Source organism: Aotus nancymaae, unplaced genomic scaffold (genome assembly GCF_030222135.1).
Source record: "Aotus nancymaae isolate 86718 unplaced genomic scaffold, 86718_ANA_hifiasm-v0.15.2.pri h1tg000079l, whole genome shotgun sequence".
NCBI lineage: Eukaryota > Metazoa > Chordata > Mammalia > Primates > Aotidae > Aotus > Aotus nancymaae.
In genome coordinates this window covers 24,072,750-24,092,257 of record NW_026988494.1, presented here as the reverse complement: position 1 = coordinate 24,092,257, position 19,508 = coordinate 24,072,750, and the positions used below count along the sequence as shown (strand labels likewise).

At 38.5% G+C, this 19,508-nt stretch overlaps 1 protein-coding gene across 1 annotated transcript; it reads left to right on the top strand.

The window, feature by feature from the left end:
• The first annotated feature begins 8,281 nt into the window (after nt 1-8,281).
• On the top strand, nt 8,282-9,148 carry LOC105705296 (large ribosomal subunit protein eL6-like). Its single transcript, XM_064368611.1, has one exon. It carries the CDS (start codon nt 8,282-8,284, stop codon nt 9,146-9,148), a length of 867 nt encoding a protein of 288 aa, XP_064224681.1.
• The last annotated feature ends 10,360 nt before the right edge of the window (nt 9,149-19,508 follow it).

Genomic DNA, 19,508 nt, shown 5'->3' with positions numbered 1-19,508 from the left:
ATGAGCATTTTTTCATATGCTTGTTGGCCTCATGTATGTCTTCTTTTGTAAAGTATCTGTTCATGTCCTTCGCCCACTTTTGAATGGGCTTGTTTGTTTTTTTCTTGTAAATCTTTTTTAGCTCGTTGTAAATTCTGGATATCAGCCCTTTGTCAGATGGGTAGGCTGCAAAAATTTTTTCCCATTCTGTTGGTTGCCGATTCACTCTATTGACTGTTTCTTTTGCTGTGCAGAAGCTGTGGAGTTTGATTAGGTCCCATTTGTCTATTTTGGCTTTTGTTGCCAATGCTTTTGGTGTTTTGGTCATGAAGTCCTTGCCTACGCCTATGTCCTGAATGGTTTTGCCTAGGTTTCCTTCTAGTGTTTTTATGGTGTTAGGTCTTATGTTTAAGTCTTTAATCCATCTGGAGTCAATTTTAGTGTAAGGTGTCAGGAAGGGGTCCATTTTCTGCTTTCTGCATATGGCTAGCCAGTTTTCCCAACACCACTTATTGAACAGGGAATCCTTTCCCCATTGCTTGTTTTTATCAGGTTTGTCAAAGATCAAGTGGTTGTAGATATGTTGTGTTGCCTCCGATGCCTCTGTTCTGTTCCATTGGTCTATATCTCTGTTTTGGTACCAGTACCATGCTGTTTTGATTACTGTAGCCTTGTAGTAGAGTTTGATGTCTGGTAGTGTGATGCCTCCTGCTTTGTTCTTTTTGCTTAGAATTGACTTGGCTATGCGGGCTCTCTTTTGGTTCCATATGAAGTTTAAGGTGGTTTTTTCCAGTTCTGTGAAGAAGGTCATTGGTAGCTTGATGGGGATAGCATTGAATCTGTATATTACTTTGGGCAGTATGGCCATTTTCACGATATTAATTCTTCCTAACCATGAACATGGAATGTTTCTCCATCTGTTTGTGTCCTCTCTTATTTCGTTGAGCAGTGATTTGTAGTTCTCCTTGAAGAGGTCCTTTACATTCCTTGTTAGTTGTATTCCTAGGTATTTTATTCTCTTTGTAGCGATTGTGAATGGCAGTTCGTTCTTGATTTGGCTCTCTTTAAGTCTGTTATTGGTGTATAGGAACGCTTGTGATTTTTGCACATTGATTTTGTATCCTGAGACTTTGCTGAAGTTGCTTATCAGTTTCAGGAGCTTTTGGGCTGAGATGAGGGGGTCTTCTAGATATACAATCATGTCGTCTGCAAATAGAGACAATTTGACTTCCTCCTTTCCTAATTGAATACCCTTTATTTCTTTTTCTTGCCTGATTGCTCTGGCTAGAACTTCCAGTACTATATTGAATAGGAGTGGTGAGAGAGGGCATCCTTGTCTAGTGCCAGATTTCAAAGGGAATGCTTCCAGTTTTTGCCCGTTCAGTATGATATTGGCTGTCGGTTTGTCGTAAATAGCTTTTATTGTTTTGAGATACGTTCCATCGATACCTAGTTTATTGAGGGTTTTTAGCATAAAGGGCTGTTGAATTTTGTCGAAGGCCTTCTCTGCATCAATTGAGATAATCATGTGGTTTTTGTCTTTGGTTCTGTTTATGTGGTGAATTACATTTATAGACTTGCGTATATTGAACCAGCCTTGCATCCCCGGGATGAATCCTACTTGATCATGGTGGATAAGCTTTTTGATGTGCTGTTGTAATCGGCTTGCCATTATTTTATTGAAGATTTTTGCATCTATGTTCATCATGGATATTGGCCTGTAGTTTTCTTTTCTTGTTGAGTCTCTGCCAGGTTTTGGTATTAGGATGATGTTGGTCTCATAAAATGATTTGGGAAGGATTCCCTCTTTTTGGATTATTTGGAATAGTTTCAGTAGGAATGGTATCAGTTCCTCTTTGTATGTCTTGTAGAATTCGGCTGTGAACCCATCTGGGCCTGGGCTTTTTTTGGGTGGTAGGCTCTTAATTGCTGCCTCGACTTCAGACCTTGTTATTGGTCTATTCAGGGTTTCGACTTCTTCCTGGTTTAGGCTTGGCAGGAGGCAGCTGTCCAGGAATTTATCCATTTCCTCCAGGTTTTCTAATTTATGTGCATAGAGTTGTTTGTAATAATCTCTGATGATGGTTTGAATTTCTGTGGAATCTGTGGTGATATCGCCTTTGTCATTTTTTATTGCATCTATTTGGTTATTCTCTCTTTTCTTTTTTATTAGTCTGGCTAGTGGTCTGTCTATTTTGTTGATCTTTTCAAAAAACCAGCTCCTGGATTTATTAATTTTTTGAAGGGTTTTTCGTGTCTCTATCTCCTTCAATTCTGCTTTGATCTTAGTTATTTCTTGTCTTCTGCTAGGTTTTGAGTTTTTTTGATCTTGCTCCTCTAGCTCTTTCAATTTTGACGATAGGGTGTCAATTTTAGATCTCTCCTTTCTTCTCATGTGGGCACTTATTGCTATATATTTTCCTCTAGAGACTGCTTTAAATGTGTCCCAGAGATTCTGGTATGTGGTGTCTTCATTCTCGTTGGTTTCGAGGAACGTCTTTATTTCTGCCTTCATTTCATTGTTTATCCAGTCAACATTCAGGAGAAAGTTGTTCATTTTCCATGAGGCTGTGCGGTTCTGGGTTGGTTTCTGAATTCTGAGTTCTAACTTGATTGCACTGTGGTCTGAGAGACTGTTTGTTATGGTTTCCGTTCTTTTGCATTTGCTGAGGAGTGATTTACTTCCAATTATGTGGTCAATTTTAGAGTAGGTGTGATGTGGTGCTGAGAAGAATGTATATTCTGTGGATTTGGGGTGGAGAGTTCTGTAAATGTCTATTAGGTTTGCTTGTTCCAGGTCTGAGTTCAAGTCCTGGATATCCTTGTTAATTTTCTGTCTCGTTGATCTGTCTAATATTGACAGTGGTGTGTTGAAGTCTCCCACTATTATTGTGTGGGAGTCTAAGTCTCTTTGTAAGTCTTTAAGAACTTGCCTTATGTATCTGGGTGCTCCTGTATTAGGTGCATATATATTTAGGATCGTTAGCTCTTCTTGCTGCATTGATCCTTTTACCATTATGTAATGTCCTTCTTTGTCTCTTTTGATCTTTGTTGCTTTAAAGTCTATTTTATCAGAGATGAGAATTGCAACTCCTGCTTTTTTTTGCTCTCCATTTGCTTGGTAAATCTTCCTCCATCCCTTTATTTTGAGCCTTTGTGTATCCTTGCATGCGAGATGGGTTTCCTGGATACAGCACACTGATGGGTTTTGGCTTTTTATCCAATTTGCCAGTCTGTGTCTTTTGATTGGGGCATTTAGTCCGTTTACATTTAGGGTTAATATTGTTATGTGTGAATTCAATCCTGTCATTTTGGTGCTAGGTGGCTGTTTTGCCCTTTGGTTGATGCAGATTCTTCATTGTGTTGATGCTCTTTACCTTTTCGTGTGTTTTTGGAGTGGCTGGTACTGGTTGTTCTTTTCTATGTGTAGTGCCTCCTTCAGGAGCTCTTGTAGAGCTGGTCTGGTGGTGATGAACTCTCTGAGTTCTTGCTTGTTCACAAAGGATTTTATTTTTCCTTCACTTATGAAGCTTAGTTTGGCTGGATACGAAATTCTGGGTTGAAAGTTCTTTTCCTTAAGGATGTTGAATATCGGCCCCCACTCTCTTCTGGCCTGTAGGGTTTCTGCTGAGAGATCTGCAGTGAGTCTGATGGGCTTCCCTTTGTGGGTAACCCGACCTTTCTCTCTGGCTGCCCTTAGTATTTTCTCCTTCATTTCAACCCTGGTGAATCTGATGATTATGTGTCTTGGGGTTGCTCTTCTAGAGGAGTATCTTTGTGGTGTTCTCTGTATTTCCTGGACTTGAATCTCGGCCTGCCTTGTTAGGTTGGGGAAGTTTTCCTGGATAATATCCTGAAGAGTATTTTCCAGCTTGGATGCATTCTCTTCGTCACATTCAGGTACACCTATCAAACGTAGATTAGGTCTTTTCACATAGTCCCATATTTCTTGTTGACTTTGTTCATTCCTTTTTACCCTGTTTTCTCTAATCTTGCCTTCTCGTTTTATTTCATTGAGTTGATCTTCGACCTCTGATATCCTTTCTTCTGCTTGGTCAATTCGGCTGTTGAAACTTGTGCATGCTTCACGAAGTTCTCGTGTTGTGTTTTTCAGCTCCTTCAATTCGCTCATATTCCTCTCTAAGTTGTCCATTCTTGTTAGCATTTCGTCAAGTCTTTTTTCAAGGTTCTTAGTTTCTTTGCATTGGGTTAGAACATGTTCTTTTAGCTCACGGAAGTTTCTTATTATCCACTTTCTGAAAGCTGATTCTGTCATTTCATCACACTCATTCTCCGTCCAGTCTTGTTCCCTTGCTGGTGGGGAGTTGTGATCCCTTGTAGGAGGAGAAGTGTTCTGGTTTTGGGTGTTTTCATCCTTTTTGCGCTGGTTTCTTCCCATCTTTGTGGATTTTTCCACCTGCTGACTTTGTAGTTGTTGTCTTTCTGATTTTGGTAATTTTAAGTCTGCTGTGGCAGAACTCATAAACCCCCTGCTCTTCCCCCGAGGTGTTCTGTCCCAGGGAGTTACTGTTTTCTGATGTTCCCCTGTGCGGTTGCTGTTTTCCCTGCCCACAAGGTGGCAGCCTAGTCACACTCAGGTTGCAGAGGCTTCGCTAAGCTGCTGTGGGCTCCACCCAGCTTCCGTGTGAACTTCTGGGTGTAGTTAGAACTGCTTCCGCGATGTTGGCCCGCCCCTGTAGTGACGGAGTCTCTGTAGTGGCGGATTGCCTTGGTACAGAACAGCAGGGTGCCTATGGAGAACGCCCCTCCTCCACAGAGCTGGACCGTCCCGGTTTCAGATGTGTTTCAGGTCTTCTTGCTGGGTAAGAGGGGACACCGTCTCATCCGATCTGCCTCCGGAGCTGCTGCGTTGGCTAAAGCCGCGGCTCTGAGATTCGTGGCGCTGGCCTGGCTCCCCGTTTCAGCTCCCCTTGCTGGCTTATAGGGGACTCAGACTCTCTCACTTTATACAGTGAGCCGTTGCCACAGGGTGCCGGCCCAGCGGCTGCGCCGTTCAAGCCAGTGGCGCCAGCGGCGCTGGCGACCCGTGTGGCTTCTCTGCGTGTGAATCTCCTGTTCTGTGGGCAGTAAAAATCAGTCTGGAAATACAGCGTCCACTCACCCTCTGTGCTTTCTCTCGGAGCTGCATTCCCGAGTTCCTCCTAAGCGGCCATCTTGGATCCATGATCTTTTATTTCTAAATTAAAAGCTTACATCTCTAGTCTTTGGTTTTTAAATTTTAGACGTTATCTACTGACTACCAATTCTGAAATGTGAGGATTTATTTATGCACAATTATCTCTATCCTCATCATACAGTAATTAATCACTGGTTAAATCAGTATTTTCTGTTTACATTAATATAAACATTATTCACAAAGTTATTTAGTAGACTAAGATTACATTTTCCTTCCAGTAACAACTCAGCAACACCCTAGACAGAGCCTCCAGGGGCAACTGAAAGCCTCTCTGCCACTTCCTCTCCAGTCAACTGCCATTGACACCCTCAGACTAACAAAGGAGTAAAGACCCTAAGTGCCTCATTCACACCTCCAACAAACTGCAGTTAGCCTAAGGAGAGAAGGCCAGTCCTTCTCACATGGGTCCCTCACATCCCCCACATGTCAGCACCAGACAGGGAACCCCTGACTTGGGCCCACAGCACAAACCCTCCATCTTGAGTGATTGCTAATCTGCATCTCTCTGAAGTGTAGTCCCCAGGAGTCAAGCAAATGACCCTTGGACATAACTACTAAGATCTCTTCCTCTGCTGCCTCTAAGCTAGGGAAGGAACATAAACACTGAGAAAACTCCAGAACTGCAATGGGCAGCCCAGTCAAGAACTACAGTCAGGACTTAAGAGGGAGAAAACCCACATTTTCAGAGCACTGAGAGGGAACATGGCTGCAACTGTAAGGAAACAGGGGAGCCACACAACTGGGCAAGAGTCTACCCACTGATCAATAAGCCTAAGTGTTACCTGCTGGATCACACCCTAAAGCTTCAACACCAAAAAAATACCTCACTAACATACCCCATTCTGAAACAAGACACATGAAGTCAGCTTCAAACAAAGACCCTACACAAAGCCTCAGCCTGGTGAAAATAACCAGAAAAAAGTCTATTGACTGTACTCAATCTATACTTGAGTTAAATGAACACCCACATGCAAAGATGAGAAAGAACCATGCAAGAACTCTGGTAACTCAAATGGCCAGAGTGTCGTATGTTCTCCAAACAACCTCATCAGTTCTCCAACAAGAGTTTTTAACTAGGCTAAACTGGTTAGAATGACAGAGACAGAATTCATAATATGGAATAGGAACAAAGATCATCAAGATTCGGGAGGATGGCAAAATCCAATCCAAGGAAAATAAGAGCCACAGTAAAGTGATACAGGACTGAAGGACAAAATAGCCAACATAAAAAAGAACTTAATGAGTCTGACAGAGCTGAATAACAAAATACAAGAATTTCACAGTGCAATCACAAGTATTAACAGCAGAATAAATCAAGCTGAGGAAAGAATCTCAGAACTTGAAGACTGATTCTCCGAAATAAGACAAAATAAAAAATAATAAAAATAAACAAAACCACTGAGAAGTATGAGATTATGTCAAGAGTCCAAATCTATGAATCATTGGCATCCCTTAACGGGAAAGCAAACAATTTGAAAAATATATTTTAGGATATTGTCCATGAAAACTTCCACAACCTTGCTAGAGGCCAACAGTCAAGTTCAAGAAATACAAAGAACTCTTGCAAGAATCTACACAAGAAGATAATCCCCAAGACACATAATTATCAGATTTTCCAAGGCCAAAATCAAAGAAAGAATGTTAAAAGAAGCTAGAGACCAAGGGCAGGTCACCTACAGAGGGATTCCCATTCAGCTAACAGCAGTTCTCTCAGCTGAAACCCTACAAGCCAGAAGAGATTGGGGGCCTATATTCAACATCCTTAAAGAAAAAAATCTTCAGCCAAGGAGTTTACATCCACCCAAACTAAGCTTCCTAAGTGAAAGAGAAATCAGACCTTTTTCAGATAATCACTGAGGGACTTTATTACCACCAGATCTGCCTTACAAGGTACCATGAAAGGAGCACTAAATATAGAAAGGTAAGACTGCTACCAGCTAACAAAAAACACATATAAACACTCAGAAGTGTCTTTGTAAAGCAACCACACAAACAAGCCAACACAATAACCAGCTATCAGCACAATGACAAGATCAAATCCACACTTATCAACACAACCTTGAATGTAAACAGGCTGAATGCCCCAATTAAAAGGCAAAGAGTGGCAAGCTGGATAAAAAAGGAAGACACAATGGTATTCTGCCTTCAAGGGACCCATCTCACATGTAATGACACTCAAAGCCTCAAAATAAAGGAATAGAGAAAAACCTACCAAGCAAATGGAAAACACAAAAAAGCAGAAGTTGAAATCCTGAGTTCAAACAAAACAGATTTCAAACCAACAAAGATCAAAAAAGACAAGGAAGAGTATTATGTAATGGTAAAGGGTTCATTTCAACAAGAAGACCTAATTATCCATAAAATATGTGCAACCATCACAGAAGCATCAAGATTCATAAAGCAAGTTCTTAGAGACCTACAAACACACAGAGACTCTCACATAATAATATGGGAGACTTCAACACCCACTGAAAGTATTAGACAGATCTTTGAAGCAGGTGATTAACAAGATATTCAGGGCCTTAACTCAGCATTGGACCAAATAAATCTGATAAACCTTTACAGAAGTCTTCACAAAAAAATAACAGAATATATATTCTACTCATCACTACATGGCACATACTCTAAAACTGAGCATATAATTAGACATAAAACAATCCTTACCAAATGTCAAAGTACTGAAAACATACCAAACACACACTTGGACCACAGTCTAAGAAAAATAGAAGTCAACAATGAAAAGCACTCAAAACCATACAATTACATGACAATCAAACAACATGCTCCTGAATGACTTTTGAGCAAATGAAATCAAGGCAGAAATCAAGAATTTCTTTGAAAATAATGAGAACAAAGATACAACATACCAGAATCTCTGGGACACAGCTAACGCAGTGTTAAGATGGAAAATTGTAGTACTAAATGCCCACATCAAAAAGTTAGAAAAATCTCAAATTAACAATCTGACAATCTGACTTCACAATGGAAAGAATTAGAGAAGCAAGAACAAATCAATCCCAACACTAGAAGACAACAAATAACACAAATCAAAGGTGAATTAAAAAAAATAGAGACAGGACTTAGTTCTCTTTCCCATCTTGCAAGATGGCAGGTGAAAAAGTTGAGAAGCCGGATACTAAAGAGAAGAAACCTGAAGCCAAGAAGGCTGATGCTGGTAGCAAAGTGAAAAAGGGTAACCTTAAGGCTAAAAAGCCCAAGAAGGGGAAGCCCCATTGCAGCCGCAATCCTGTTCTTGTCAGAGGAATTGGCAGGTATTCCCGATCTGCTATGTATTCCAGAAAGGCCATGTACAAGAGGAAGTACTCAGCGGCTAAATCCAAGGTTGAAAAGAAAAAGAAGGAGAAGGTTCTTGCAAATGTTACAAAACCAGTTGGTGGTGACAAAAACGGCAGTACCCGGGTGGTTAAACTTCGCAAAATGCCTAGGTATTATCCTACTGAAGATGTGCCTCGAAAGCTGTTGAGCCACGGCAAAAAACCCTTTAGTCAGCATGTGAGAAAACTGCAAGCCAGCATTACCCCTGGGACCATTCTGATCATCCTCACTGGACGCCACAGGGGCAAGAGGGTGGTTTTCCTGAAGCAGCTGGCTAGTGGCTTGTTACTTGTGACTGGACCTCTGGTCCTCAATCGAGTTCCTCTGCGAAGAACGCACCAGAAATTTGTCATTGCCACCTCAACCAAAATTGATATCAGCAATGTAAAAATCCCAAAACATCTTACTGATGCTTACTTCAAAAAGAAGAAGCTGCGGAAGCCCAGACACCAGGAAGGTGAGATCTTCGACACAGAAAAAGAGAAATACGAGATTACAGAGCAGCGCAAGATTGATCAGAAAGCTGTGGACTCACAAATTTTACCAAAAATCAAAGCCATTCCTCAGCTCCAGGGCTACCTGCGATCTGTATTTGCCCTGACAAATGGAATTTACCCTCACAAATTGGTGTTTTAAATGTCCTAATAATCTAATTAAATAACTGATTACCTTTAAAAAAAAAAATAGAGACATGAAAATCATTCAAAAGATCAACAAATCCAGGAGTTTTTTTTTTTTTTTTTAATTAATAGGCTGCTAGCTACACTAAGAAGAAAAGAAAGAAGATCCAAATAAACAAAATTAGAAATGATGGAGTCTCACCACTGACTCTGGAGACATAAAAACAACCATCAGAAACTATGAACTACACACACAAACTAGAAAACCTAAAAATGATGGATACATTCCTGGACATATATACCCTACCAAGACTAAGCCAAAAAGAAATTGATTCCCTGAACACACCAATAATAAGCTCCAAAACTGAATCAGTAATAAATAGCCCTCCAGACAAAAAAAAAGCCTAGGATCTGATAGATTAACAGCCAAATTCTACCAGATATACAAAGAAGAGTTGGTACCATTCCTACAGATACTATTCCAAAAAATTGATGAGGAGGGACTTCCCCCAACTCATTCTATGAGGCCAGTATTCTCTTGATACCAAAACCTTGCAGAGACACAATAAAAAAGGAAAATTTCAAGCCAATATCCTTGATGAACATTGATGTACAAATTCTCAACAAAATACTTGAAAACCAAATACAGCCATCACATCAAAAAGCTAATCCACCATGATGAAGGCTCATTCCCAGGATCCAAAATTGGTTCAAATATGAGAATCAATAAATGTGATTCATTACATAAACAGAACTAAAGACAAAACCCAAATGATTATCTCAGTATATGCAGAAAAGGCTTTTGATAAAATTCAGCATCCCTTTATGGGATGCACTTGCAGCCAACAAGCACATAAAAAAAAAAAAAGCTCAATATCACTGATCAATAGAGAAATACAAAGGAACATACCTCAAAATAACAAGAGCCATCTATGACAAACCCACAGCCAACATTATACTGAATGGACAAAAGCTGAAAGTGTTTCCCTTGAAAACTGGCACAAAACAAGGATGCCTTCTCTACTACTTCCATTCAATATAGTGTTGGAAGTCCTAGCCAGAGCAACCAGGCAAGAGAAAGAAATTTTAAAAGCCCAAATAGAAAGAGAGGAAGTAAAATTATCTCTATTTGGAGACATTATAATTTCTTATCTAGAAAACCCCATAGTATCAGCCCAAAAGCTCCTTCAGCTGACAAGAAACACTTTAGCAAAGTTGCAGGATACAAAATCAATGTACAAAACTCACTAGCATTCCTACACATCCACAAAACCAAACTGAGAGTCAAATCAGAAAGGCAATTCAATTCACAACTGCCAGGAAAGAAAAAAAGGAAAGAAAGGAAAGAGACAGAGAGAGAGAAAGAGAGAGAAATAGAAGGAAGGAAGGGAGGGAGGGAGGGAGGGAGGGAGGGAGGGAGGCAGGGAGGGAAGGAGAGAAAGGAAACAAAGAAAGAAACCTAGGAATACAGATAACCAGGGAGGTGAAAGATCTCTACAATGAGAATTACAAAACACTGCTCAAGGAAATCAGAAAAATCACAAATGGAAAACATCCCATGCTCATGGATAGAAAGAAACAGTATCACTGAAATGGCTATACTACTCAAAGTAATTTACACATTCAATGCTATTTCTATCAAACCACCAACAACATTCTTCACAGAACTAGCAAAAATTATTTTAAAATTTATATGAAACAATAAAGAGCCTGAATAGCCAAGGCAATCCTAAGCAAAAAGAACAAAACTGAAGAAATTACGTTACCTGATTTCAAACTACACTACAAGGCTACAGTGACAAAAATAGCATGGTACTGGTACAAAAACATAAACCAATGGAACACAATAGAGAGCCCAAAGGTAAGGCTGCACATCTACGACTATCTGATCTTTGACAAAGCTGATAAAAGGAAACAATGGGGAAAAGACTCCCTATTCAATAAATGGCGCTGGGATAACTGGCTGGACATATGCAGAAGATTGAAACTGGACCCCTTCCTTACACCATATACAAAAATGGACCCAAAAGAGTAAAACCCAAAACTATAAAAATCCTGGAAGACAACCAAGGCAATACCATCCTGGGCATAGGAATGGGCAAAGATTTTATGACAAAGATACCAAAACCAATTGCAACAAAAGCAAAAATTGACAAATAGAATCTAATCAAACTTAAGAGCTTCTGCAAAGCAAAACAATCAACAGAGTAAACAGACAACTTACAAAATGAGAGAAAAAATATTTGCAATTTACTCATCTGACAGAAGTCTAAAATCCAGCATCTATAAGTAACTTAAACACATTTACAAGAGTAAAGCAACCCCATTAAAAAGTGGGCAGAAGACATAAACAGACACTTCTCAAAAGACATACATGCAGTCAACAAGCACGTGCTAAAAAGGTCAGTATCACTGATCATTAGACAAATACAAATCAAAACCACAATGAGATACCATCTCACACCAGTCAGAATGGCATTACTAAAAAGTCAAAAAATAACAGATGCTGGTGAGGTTTCAGAGAAAAGGGAAACTTTATCTACTGTTGGTGGGAGTGTAAATTAGTTCAACCATTGTGGAAAGCAGTATGGCAATTCCTCAAAGAGCTAAAAGCAGAACTACAATTTGACCCAGCAATCCCATTACTTGGTATATAGAGAGAGGAATACAAAGCATTCTACCATAGAAACACATTCACACTAGTGTTTACAGAAGCACTGTTCACAATAGCAAAGACACAGAATCAACCTAAATACCCATCAATGACAGGCTGGATAAAGAAAATGTGGTACATTGACACCATGGAGTATTATGCAGCCATAAAAAAGAACAAGATCATGTCTTTTGCAGAAACATGGAGTTGGAAGCTATCCTTAGCAAACTAATGCAGGAACAGAAAACTAAATACCATATGTTCTTATTTGTAAGTGGCAGCTAAATTATAAGAATTTATGAACACAAACAAGGAAACAGCAGACATTGGGGTCTACTTGAGGGAGGAGAGAGAAGAGAGAGAAGCAGAAAAAATAGCTATTTGGTACCAAGCTTAATATCTAAATGATGTAAAGATATATATAACAAATCCCTGTGACACGTTTATTTATATAACAAACCTTTGCATGTACTCCAAAACCAAAAATAGAATTTTTTAAAAAAAAGATTATTTTCAGATGAAAATTGAAAAAATAAATTACAAGCAGACCTGTCAAAAAATGTTAAAGGAAGGTCTTCAGGGATAATCTTTTTAAGAACAAAAATAGAACACAACAAAGAAACCTTCTTTCTGAACAAAAAAACGGAGATCTCCAGAAAGTGATTTTTTTGTTTGTTTGTTTGTTTTTTAGTAATGCAAGAAAGGACATTTCTTATTTTTAATTTTTAATTGCTCTAAAAATTGCTTATCTATAGTAAAAAAGTAGCAAGATGATAGATTTTAATTCAAATATATAATTACATTAAATGTAAATGGCCTAAACACACTAATTAAAAGACAGAGATTGTAGAAATTGATTTTTCAAAAAGCAAGATGGTTTTTAAAGAAAACACACAGTAATTATACAGAAATTAAAAGGAAGGGAAAAGATATCATGAAAACTCTAATTTTACAATACTAAGTTGGCTGTTTTAATGTCAAAATAAATTTTTTAACAAGAAATACTACCTAGAATTTTTTTTAAATCACATAAAAATAAAGGGATAAATTCAGTAAGAGTACATGACAATTATAATTGTGTATGAAAGCTTAAAATAGAGCTTTCTAATATATGAAATAAAAACTGATAGAACTATAGAAAAAGAAAAGTAGATAAATCCATAACTATAGTTGGAGACTTCAACACTGGCTCTATCAATAACAAAACAGATTAGATAGGAACATCACTAAGAATATAGAGTATCAAACAGATTAGATAGGAACATCACTAAGAATATAGAGTATCTGAACAGCATTTATAATAATAGGTTTACCTTTGAACCAATGAAAGAAATCAAGACCTAACTTAATAGAGAGATACAACATCAATCACTGATTGGAAGACTCAAGTTGTTAAAATGTCAGTTTTCTTAACTTTTATATGTAGACTCAATGCAATCTCAAAAAAATCCCAGCAGGATTTTTTGGGTAGAAATTAGCAGGCTAATTCTAAAATTTATATGGAAGTTCAAAAGAGCTGAGATAATCTAAAATAATTTTGAGGGAAAAAAAGAATAAATTTGAAGGATTCAAACTACTGGATTTTGAGACTTACAAGGCTATAAAAATTATCACAGTGTGTTATTAGAGAAAAAGCAAATGTACGGATAAAAAGAACAGAATAGTGTCCTGAAATAATCCCACACACACATATATGTGGTCAATTTTCAACCAAAGTGCAAAAACAAGCTAATAGAGAAAGGACAGTATGTTCAACAAATGATGCTAGAACAAATGGAAATTCAAGTAGGGAAAAAAAAAAAACAAAAAAAAAAACCTCAGCCTCTACCTGACACCATATACAACTATTAACTTTAAAAACAATTCATGAACTTAAATGTAAAACATAAAACTATTAAACTTCTAGAACAAAGTGAAAGAGAAAAGCTTTGTAATTTTGAGTTAGACAAAGATTTCTTAGATATGACACCAATAGCCTAATCCTAAAATTAAACATTAATAGGACTTTATAAAAATTTAAAACTTTTGTTCTTTGAAAAACACAGATACATGAAAAGACAAACAACAGACTGAGATAAAATGATATATGGCTTATATACAGCAAATATTAAAGAAAAAAATGTCTTTCAAAACTCAATGAGAAAACATTATATTTGAAATAGGTAAAAGTTTTGAGCAGATACTCACCAAAGAAGATATATATATTACAAATAAGCATTTGAAAGATGCTTAACATCATCATGTCATCAGGGAAATATGAATTAAACCATAATGAGATATCACCAAATAATTATTAGAGTAGCTTTAAAAAAAAAAAAAAAAGCTGTTGAGGATGCAGAACAACTGCAAATATCTCTGCTCTAAAGAACAACTGGAAACGCAAATGTGAAATGTTTCCTCTTTGGAAATCACTTGATAGCTTTAGCTTGATCTTTACCATAAATATAGCATGCAACATAGCAATACTATCCCAAGAAAAAGAAAAATATTTTCATTTACGTTCACACAAAAATTTGTATACAATGTTTATGGTTGCTTTATTTGCAATTGTCAAAAATGGAGAAAAACACCTATGTCCTTCAACTGGTAAATGGATAAAAATAACTGTAGTGCATTTGTACACTGAGATTCTACTTTGCAATAAAAAGGTAAAAACCGACATTGAGATACCCAACAACATGGGTGAATCTCAAAGAAGCCACAATCAAAAATCTACTTTCTACACTAGTACACATATATGACATTTAGAAAAAGGAAAAAATTTAGAGACAAAACAAATCAGTAGCTGCTAGGGATTAGGAATTTGCACTCAGTCACCTAGTAGTTTAGGGGCTTCATTGAACTATTTTTTATCTTGATTGTGATGGTAGTTGCATAAATGTATTTTCAAAATACGTAAAACTACCTACTAAAAAAGAGCATATTTTATAGCATACACATTATACTTCAATGAACCTGACTTTTTCAGAAAAAAAATGCTAATTGGAAGCTTCATGTACATGTGTAAATTATAAACATCTCTGCAGAGTTATAAAACTTTAAACTAGCGTTTTCACTGAGAGATCCTCAAATGTCAGTATCTTAAAGTCTTCTTCTCATGGGTGTTTCCCTAGAAAGAAATCCTTCCCCTTTCTTTTTAGGTGGTTTGAGATTGTTTTTCAGCATCTGGGAGCTGAAGGGAAAAAGCGACTATGTGTCTCATAAATCAATATATAGATTTTCATTTAGGCCTTCTCTTTTCATTACCGTGCCTCAGTTGTGCTCTCCGTTGTATGTGGTACCCCCAAACCTAGAGACAACGGGTTAAACCACCCTGCAAAAAGTACATTTCCATCTTCTCTCAAGGTACCGAAAGGCCCAGCTGCACTGAGTAAGGAGAGGGATTTGTTACTTCTGACACAAACATTCAATTAATTCTCTGTCCACAGTTTTTTCATTAGAGGTATCTGCTGCCTCCAATTCCTAAGTCTTTTCAAGATCTACAGTATGAATACTTGAACTTTCTTGCTTCATGCTGGCTTCCCTCTTGCAGGCTGGCATTCATCTTCTCACATCTGCCAAGTGGGTTCCCACCCATCCACCAGCTTTCTAGTTTCAAACATGCTAGTTAACATCCTTCTACCCCTGTAATCTCTTCTCCCAATTTGTCTGTACTGTGGGTTTCACTTTTTTATGTTTTTACTGTCATTGCAACTGGGCTTTCAAGAGGAAGCAGAGATAAATGTGTGTGTTCAATGTGCCATGGCGGGGAGTATTTAAAACCAGTGAGGAAAGTCTGGTTATTTAATAAGTGGTACTGGAGCAATTTGATAACAAACTTGGATTCCTACATACCATTTCCTAAATACATACTTAAATTTTACAAACTAAAAGAAAATTCACATGCATACTAATACAACCTTGTGTTAGGGAAGGCTTTTTAAGCATGGCACATAATACAAAGACCATGAAGGAAAAATTAATAGATCCGAACAGTTAAAAGTGTAAGTAAAAGTGTCATCTCTGAATGACAAAGTAAAATAAAATTACATATAAAATACTAGAAATATGTTTCTAATAGGCATGCTAAATATAGGATTCAAGTCCTTAAAGCATAAAAACGCCTCAATAGAAGCTCCACGGGTTCTCAGCGCCACTGGTTGGACCAGAGCAGCTGCTCGGCCTGCACCGGGGGCAGGGAGCAACGGCTCCTTGAGCAAAGTGAACGAGACTGTGTCCCCTCTGGGCCAGCAAGGGGAGCTGAGGCAAGGAGGCAAGCCAAGACATTCCCGGGCAAAGAGGGCCCCACTGGAAACACAGCTGAACCCGGGATGGTCCAGCTCTGTGGGGGAGGGGCGTCCTCCATCGGGAAACACCCTGCAGTTCCCGGGGCAATTTGCTGTAACCAAGACAACGCGCCACTACAGAGACTCCGTCACTACAGGGGCGGGCCAGCATAGTGGAAGCAGTTCTAACTACACCCATATAAACAGGACTGCAGGGAAGCTCACACGGAAGCTGGGCGGAGCCCACAGCAGCTCAGCGAAGCCTCTGCAGGCTGAGTGTGACTAGACTGCCACCTTGTGGGCAGGGAAAACGGTAGCAACACAGCTGAAAAGCATAAAGCCCTAACCCCCTGGGCCAGAACATCTGGGGGGAAGAAAAGTGGGTTTCTGAGTTCAGCTGCTGCAGACTTAAAATTACCAAAACCAGAAAGACAGCAACTACAAAGTCAATAGGCGGATAAATCCACAAAGTTGGGAAGAAACCAGCGCAAAAAGGATGAAAACACCCAAAACCAGAACACCTCTCCTCCTACAAGGCAGCATAACTCCTCACCAGCACGGGAACAAGACTGGACGGAGAATGAGTGTGATGAAATGACAGAATCAGCTTTCAGAAAATGGATAATAAGAAACTTCCGTGAGCTAAAAGAACATGTTCTAACCCAATGCAAAGAATCTAAGAACCTTGAAAAAAGACTTGATGAAATGCTAATGAGAATGGACAACTTAGAGAGGAATATGAGTGAATTGATGGAGCTGAAAAACACAACACAAGAACTTCGCGAAGCATGCACAAGTTTCAACAGCAGAATTGACCAAGCAGAAGAAAGGATATCAGAAGTCGAAGATCAACTCAATGAAATAAAACGAGAAGGGAAGATTAGAGAAAACAAGGTAAAAAGGAATGAACAGAGTCAACTAGAAATATGGGACTACGTGAAAAGACCTAATCTACGTTTGGTAGGTGTACCTGAATGTGATGAAGAGAATGCATCCAAGCTGGAAAATACTCTTCAGGATATTATCCAGGAAAACTTCCCCAACCTAGCAAGGCAGGCCAATATTCAAGTCCAGGAAATACAGAGAACACCACAAAGATATTCCTCTAGAAGAGCAACCCCAAGGCACATAATCATCAGATTCACCAGGGTTGAAATGAAGGAGAAAATACTAAGGGCAGCCAGAGAGAAAGGTCGGGTTACCCACAAAGGGAAACCCATCAGACTCACAGCAGATCTCTCAGCAGAAACCCTACAGGCCAGAAGAGAGTGGGGGCCGATATTCAACATCCTTAAAGAAAAGAACTTTCAACCCAGAATTTCATATCCAGCCAAACTAAGCTTCATAAGTGAAGGAAAAATAAAATCCTTTGTGAACAAGCAAGTACTCACAGATTTCATCACCACCAGACCAGTTTTACAAGAGCTCCTGAAGGAGACACTACACATAGAAAAAAACAACCAGCACCAGCCACTCCAAAAATGCACGAAATGGTAAAGAGCAGCAACACAATGAAGAATCTGCATCAACCAATGGGCAAAACAACCAGCTAGCATCAAAATGACAGGATCAAACTCACACATAACAATATTAACCCTAAATGTAATTGGACTAAATGCCCCAATCAAAAGACACAGACTGGAAAATTGGATAAAAAGCCAAAACCCATCAGTGTGCTGTATCCAGGAAACCCATCTCACATGCAAGGATACACAAAGGCTCAAAATAAAGGTATGGAGGAAGATTTACCAAGCAAATGGAGAGCAAAAAAAAGCAGGAGTTGCAATTCTCATCTCTGATAAAATAGACTTTAAAGCAACAAAGATCAAAAGAGACAAAGAAGGACATTACATAATGGTAAAAGGATCAATGCAACAAGAAGAGCTAACGATCCTAAATATATATGCACCTAATACAGGAGCACCCAGATACATAAGGCAAGTTCTTAAAGACTTGCAAAAAGCCTTAGACTCCCACACATTAATAGTGGGAGACTTCAACACACCATTGTCAATATTAGACAGATCAACGAGACAGAAAATTAATAAGGATATCCAGGACTTGAACTCAGACCTGGAACAAGCAAACCTAATAGACATTTACAGAACTCTCCAGCCCAAATCCACAGAATATACATTCTTCTCAGCACCACATCACACCTACTCTAAAATTGACCACATAATTGGAAGTAAATCACTCCTCAGCAAATGCAAAAGAATGGAAACTATAACAAACAGTCTCTCAGACCACAGTGCAATCAAGTTAGAACTCAGAATTCAGAAGCCAACCCAGAACCGCACATCCTCATGGAAATTGAACAACTTTCTCCTGAATGTTGACTGGATAAACACTGAAATGAAGGCAGAAATAAAGATGTTCTTCGAAACCAACGAGAACGAAGACACCATATACCAGAATCTGGGACACATTTAAAGCAGTCTCTAGAGGAAAATATATAGCAATAAGTGCCCACATGAGAAGAACGGAGAGAACTAAAATTGACACCCTATCATCAAAATTGAAAGAGCTAGAGGAGCAAGATCAAAAAAATTCAAAACCTAGCAGAAGACAAGAAATAACTAAGATCAAAGCAGAATTGAAGGAGATAGAGACATGAAAAACCCTACAAAAAATCAATAAATCCAGGAGCTGGTTTTTTGAAAAGATCAACAAAATAGACCACTAGCCAGACTAATAAAAAAGAAAAGAGAGAATAACCAAATAGATGCAATAAAAAATGATAAAGGGGATATCACCACAGATTCCACAGAAATTCAAACCATCATCAGAGATTATTACAAACAACTCTATGCACATAAATTAGAAAACCTGGAAGAAATGGATAAATTCCTGGACAGTAGCCTCCTCCCATGCCTAAACCAGGAAGAAGTCGAAACCCTGAATAGACCAATAACAAAGTCTGAAGTCGAGGCAGTAATTAAGAGCCTACCACCCAAAAAAAGCCCAGGCCCAGATGGTTTCACAGCCGAATTCTACCAGACATACAAAGAGGAACTGGTACCATTCCTACTGAAACTATTCCAAATAATCCAAAAAGAGGGAATCCTTCCCAAATCATTTTATGAGACCAACATCATTCTAATACCAAAACCCGGCAGAGACTCAACAAGAAAAGAAAACTACAGGCCAATATCCATGATGAACATAGATGCAAAAATCTTCAATAAAATACTGGCAAGCCGATTACAACAGCACATCAAAAAGCTTATCCACCATGATCAAGTAGGATTCATCCCGGGGATGCAAGGCTGGTTCAATATACGCAAGTCTATAAATGTAATTCACCACATAAACAGAACCAAAAACAAAAACCACATGATTATCTCAATTGATGCAGAGAAGGCCTTCGACAAAATTCAACAGCCCTTTATGCTAAAAACTCTCAATAAACTAGGTATCGACGGAACATATCTCAAAATAATAAAAGCTATTTATGA

What these genes read in the sequence shown, in the direction of transcription:
- LOC105705296 (XM_064368611.1), top strand. Translation starts at nt 8,282, where the DNA reads ATGGCAGGTGAAAAAGTTGAGAAGCCGGATACTAAAGAGAAGAAACCT.